The sequence below is a fragment of the Austrofundulus limnaeus genome, unplaced genomic scaffold (assembly GCF_001266775.1).
Source record: "Austrofundulus limnaeus strain Quisiro unplaced genomic scaffold, Austrofundulus_limnaeus-1.0 Scaffold922, whole genome shotgun sequence".
Classification (NCBI taxonomy): Eukaryota; Metazoa; Chordata; class Actinopteri; order Cyprinodontiformes; family Rivulidae; genus Austrofundulus; species Austrofundulus limnaeus.
In genome coordinates this window covers 84390-88046 of record NW_013953324.1, presented here as the reverse complement: position 1 = coordinate 88046, position 3657 = coordinate 84390, and the positions used below count along the sequence as shown (strand labels likewise).

The 3657-nt window shown below is 40.2% G+C and overlaps 1 protein-coding gene across 1 annotated transcript in view; it reads left to right on the top strand.

Annotated features, from left to right (window-relative positions):
* The window catches only part of vti1b (vesicle transport through interaction with t-SNAREs 1B), an 8016-nt gene extending 4888 nt beyond the window's left edge, over nucleotides 1-3128 (top strand). Inside the window, exons 5-6 of the mRNA XM_014029583.1 lie at nucleotides 1345-1406; nucleotides 2066-3128. Coding sequence (XP_013885037.1) covers nucleotides 1345-1406; nucleotides 2066-2159 — 156 coding nt within the window. The 3' untranslated portion in view covers nucleotides 2160-3128. The remainder of the gene's footprint in view (nucleotides 1-1344; nucleotides 1407-2065) is intronic.
* The last annotated feature ends 529 nt before the right edge of the window (nucleotides 3129-3657 follow it).

Below are 3657 nucleotides of genomic sequence, written 5' to 3'. Positions count from 1 at the left end.
TTTTAGTTAGTCCTCAGAGGGGAAGGGCTTGTTTTAGTTAGTCCTCAGAGGGGATGGGCTTGTTTAAGTTAGTCCTCAGAGGGGCAGGGCTTATTTTAGTTAGTCCTCAGAGGGGCAGGGCTTGTTTTAGTTAGTCCTCAGAGGGGCGGGGCTTGTTTTAGTTAGTCCTCAGAGGGGCGGGGCTTGTTTTAGTTAGTCCTCAGAGGGGCGGGGCTTATTTTAGTTAGTCCTCAGAGGGGATGGGCTTGTTTTAGTTAGTCCTCAGAGGGGCGGGGCTTGTTTTAGTTAGTCCTCAGAGGGGAGGGGTTTGTTTTAGTTAGTCCTCAGAGGGGAGGGGCTTGTTTTAGTAAACACTGTTTACATCAGTGGTTTTCATCCCTCAGAAGTTTCCTCATTAAACTTTTCAGGCAGCAGAGTTATAATAACAACAAAACCTRCTTTATTACCATGAGACGGTGCTAAACCAAGGACTGAACCAGTTAGCTTCACTAATCTGCTAAACAAGAATCTTAGCTCCAATAAAAGACTTGTGACAGCTAATGCTAACAGCTRAGACGTCACTCATGAAGTTATTCCTCCAGTGAAAAGATGTGTGAAAAACATTCACATGATATAAAATGTATCGTATTTCATGCAGCCTACCTGGATGTGTGTCCTCTGTGGGCTGTGGTCTAAGTAGCATGCAGCCCCTGAAGTGGACACAGCTACTGCCCCATATGTGCAGCACTGCCTGTAAGAGGGGATAGTTTCTGTTTGAGAGGARTGACATAAAATCAGAAGTTTGACCCTGGTGAATTTTTGATTGGGCTTCAAATGAGCAGAACTGAATTTATCAGAAGCTAATCAGTGCCAGGGGCAGATCAGTGACGATGCTCAGCAACTSTGTGTTTAGTTTCAAAAATAGATCAAGCAGAAAACACATCACTAAACTGAGTTACATTTAGAAAATGACACAAAGCAGACGTCCCTCATACATTTAATGTGTTGCTCCTCTGAGCTCTGCTCCCCAGCTCCTCTGGTTTACAGACGCTTGCTTCATTTGTGAAAGCTCACGTCTGAGCGGGACGTAGCCAGCTCCAACTGTGATTTATGAACAGAGGTTTGTGTGGGTCCTATTTAACAGAAGTGTTTAATGAAAATCTTACTGAAAAGCTGTGATTCTGTTTCTGTCTGATCACATTTACAAACTGAAAACATGAAACTTGTCATTTTTCTCTCCAGAAACTGAAAATGCTCACAGGTTGTGTCACAGCGCAGCAGCTGAGAACCACTGGTTTAAATGCTGTCTTTAGTTGAAAGTGTTTGTGTTGTTGTCACATGATCACAGCTGTTGTGTGTCTGCAGCTGGTAAACACAGGAGAAAACCTGAGCCGCAGCAGAAAGGTCCTGCGTGCCATGTCCCGCAGGTACGATCAGTGTTGGACCCTCAGCTCGTCTCSTTCTTCACTCTTTGACACGATCACTGAATTTATGTTTCTGCTCTTCATCATGTCTCATTGCTGCTGTCGCTCTGCTCCGTTTGTTTTTGTACGTGACCCGTTACATCCAGTTCTTAAGTCAAATTAGGTCAGAATGACCTCCTGGATCATCCTGATGTCATAAACTGATCCAGAGATATGACTTCATTTGTCTTGTTGGTTATATATTACATTAATATTTGATCTGAATCCTATTTTCATGTATTGAGTCATTTTTATGTCCATATAAAGAGTAAACCTCAAATAGTATTTTTAAATTAAGTTTTCTCAGTTAGAAAGAAACAAAAACATTGCTAACCCACAGGGAAAATTCACAATTTTAAGTTTTTTTTTCTCAAAATCAGGTTTTTTTGATGCTACTGCTCAAATAAAAAGCTTGAACTTTTTTATGATTATATTTCAGACGGTTCCTTCATATGATACATTGATAAGGCTTTAGTTCATTTTATTTAAACAAAACCACATTTAAATCTAAACCCTATATCTGCCTGTTTATCCTCGTTTAGATGTGACGGCTGACACATTTCTGTTGTTCAGAGTGAAACTGGACCTGTTGTCTGATGGTTGACCTGCTTCCTGTCCTGCAGGCTGATGACAAACAAGCTGCTGCTGGCCATCATCATGGTGATGGAGGTGGCCATCCTGGCTGCTGTGGTTTACCTGAAGTTCTTTAAGAAGTGAACTCCTCCCGTCTGACAACAGCTTTTCTCCCCCCGCCTCCTCCCTGTGTCCTGCAGCAGTAACTCAGACATGGTCCAGCTGTCCCAGCTTCTACTGAGTCTGTTAGAGTCCTGGAGGGTCTGCTGGGACCACCGATCCCACCTGTCCTCAGTGAACATGAAGCCTGACAGCTGCTCCAGCTGTGTTTGAGTCCAGCTGTTGATCAGAAACATCTACAGATGTGGACAAACTGGATGGTACCATTACAGAAGAATCAAAAACCATCTGATGACTCCTCTAGTTTCTCCTCGTCAGCCTCGTGGTGAATTCTTCTGGTTTTACTGTTTTCCTGTCATCAGTGGACCTCWTCAGAGTCCACAATGATTTCCTCATCCTGGAGGGTGGTCCCAGTCCCACCAAACCTTCTACTTTTTAATCACATCCACCAATTCAAAGGTTAATCTTTTCTTTAAGGTACCAATAAATGTGTTCATGGTATTTATTACTGCACAGCTTCACAAGACAAACACAGAGTAAAGATGTGCAGAAACTGATTGGTTTGAATGAAACGTTGTAAAGAGCTGAGGGGGAGGAGCCAACAACAGGAAGCAGCTCTGTTTGCTAACCAGGACTTTACATGTCTGATGACGTGAAGACGATGTTCTGAAGGCTTCACACAGAAACTTTGTTTTCAACAAGTACTACTACATCCAGTTACTGTGCTCACACTGTTCCCTGCTCAGAAGCATGTGTGGAATTAAAGCTAATGACCAGTTTATTGTGTGTTTCTGGGGAAATAAACTTAAAAAATAAAAACCATTAATGACAATTTTAAGGTAAAATTTCTTCTCTTTAGAAATGATAGCTGAAGGTGTTTTTGGTCCAACTGTAAAATGATCAGTCCTGTTGTGAACGGCTCTCACCTGCTGTCATGTCAGTTTTAACTCAGTATCTGTCAAAATGATTAAAGTTTTGATCAGTTTCTGTTGACTGAGGCTGATTAGCTGTGGCAGCCATCTTGAATTTAACTGAATTCAATGGTTTATCAGTTTGTTGTAGATTTACATTCAATAATTACTTCCTTTAAAAGATACTCCCCTTAGCAAAAACTAGTATACTTGAAGTTCATTTTAAGAAGTATACTTGAGTATAAGTTTAAGAATATCAAGTATACTAGGCACCATGTACTTGTAGTATACGTGAAAGTATATTGATTTAATACTCGTTCATACTAAATTGGGACATTTTTAGTTTATACTTTAAGTATACTCTTATAATGTTTGTAAACTTACCAAAAAGATGTATACTTTAAGTACTTGTCATGAAGTATACTAAATATATACAAGTGTATGTCCCTAAGTGTACTTTTATTTACCATGTACAATGATATACTAGCAGTTTACTAACAATATAGTTCTAGGACTAAGTTGGCCCACAACAAGTTTATACTCTAAAGTATACTGAAAGTAATCTTCTATGTACACTTTTAGTTTAATCTTGAAATATACTACAAATAAAC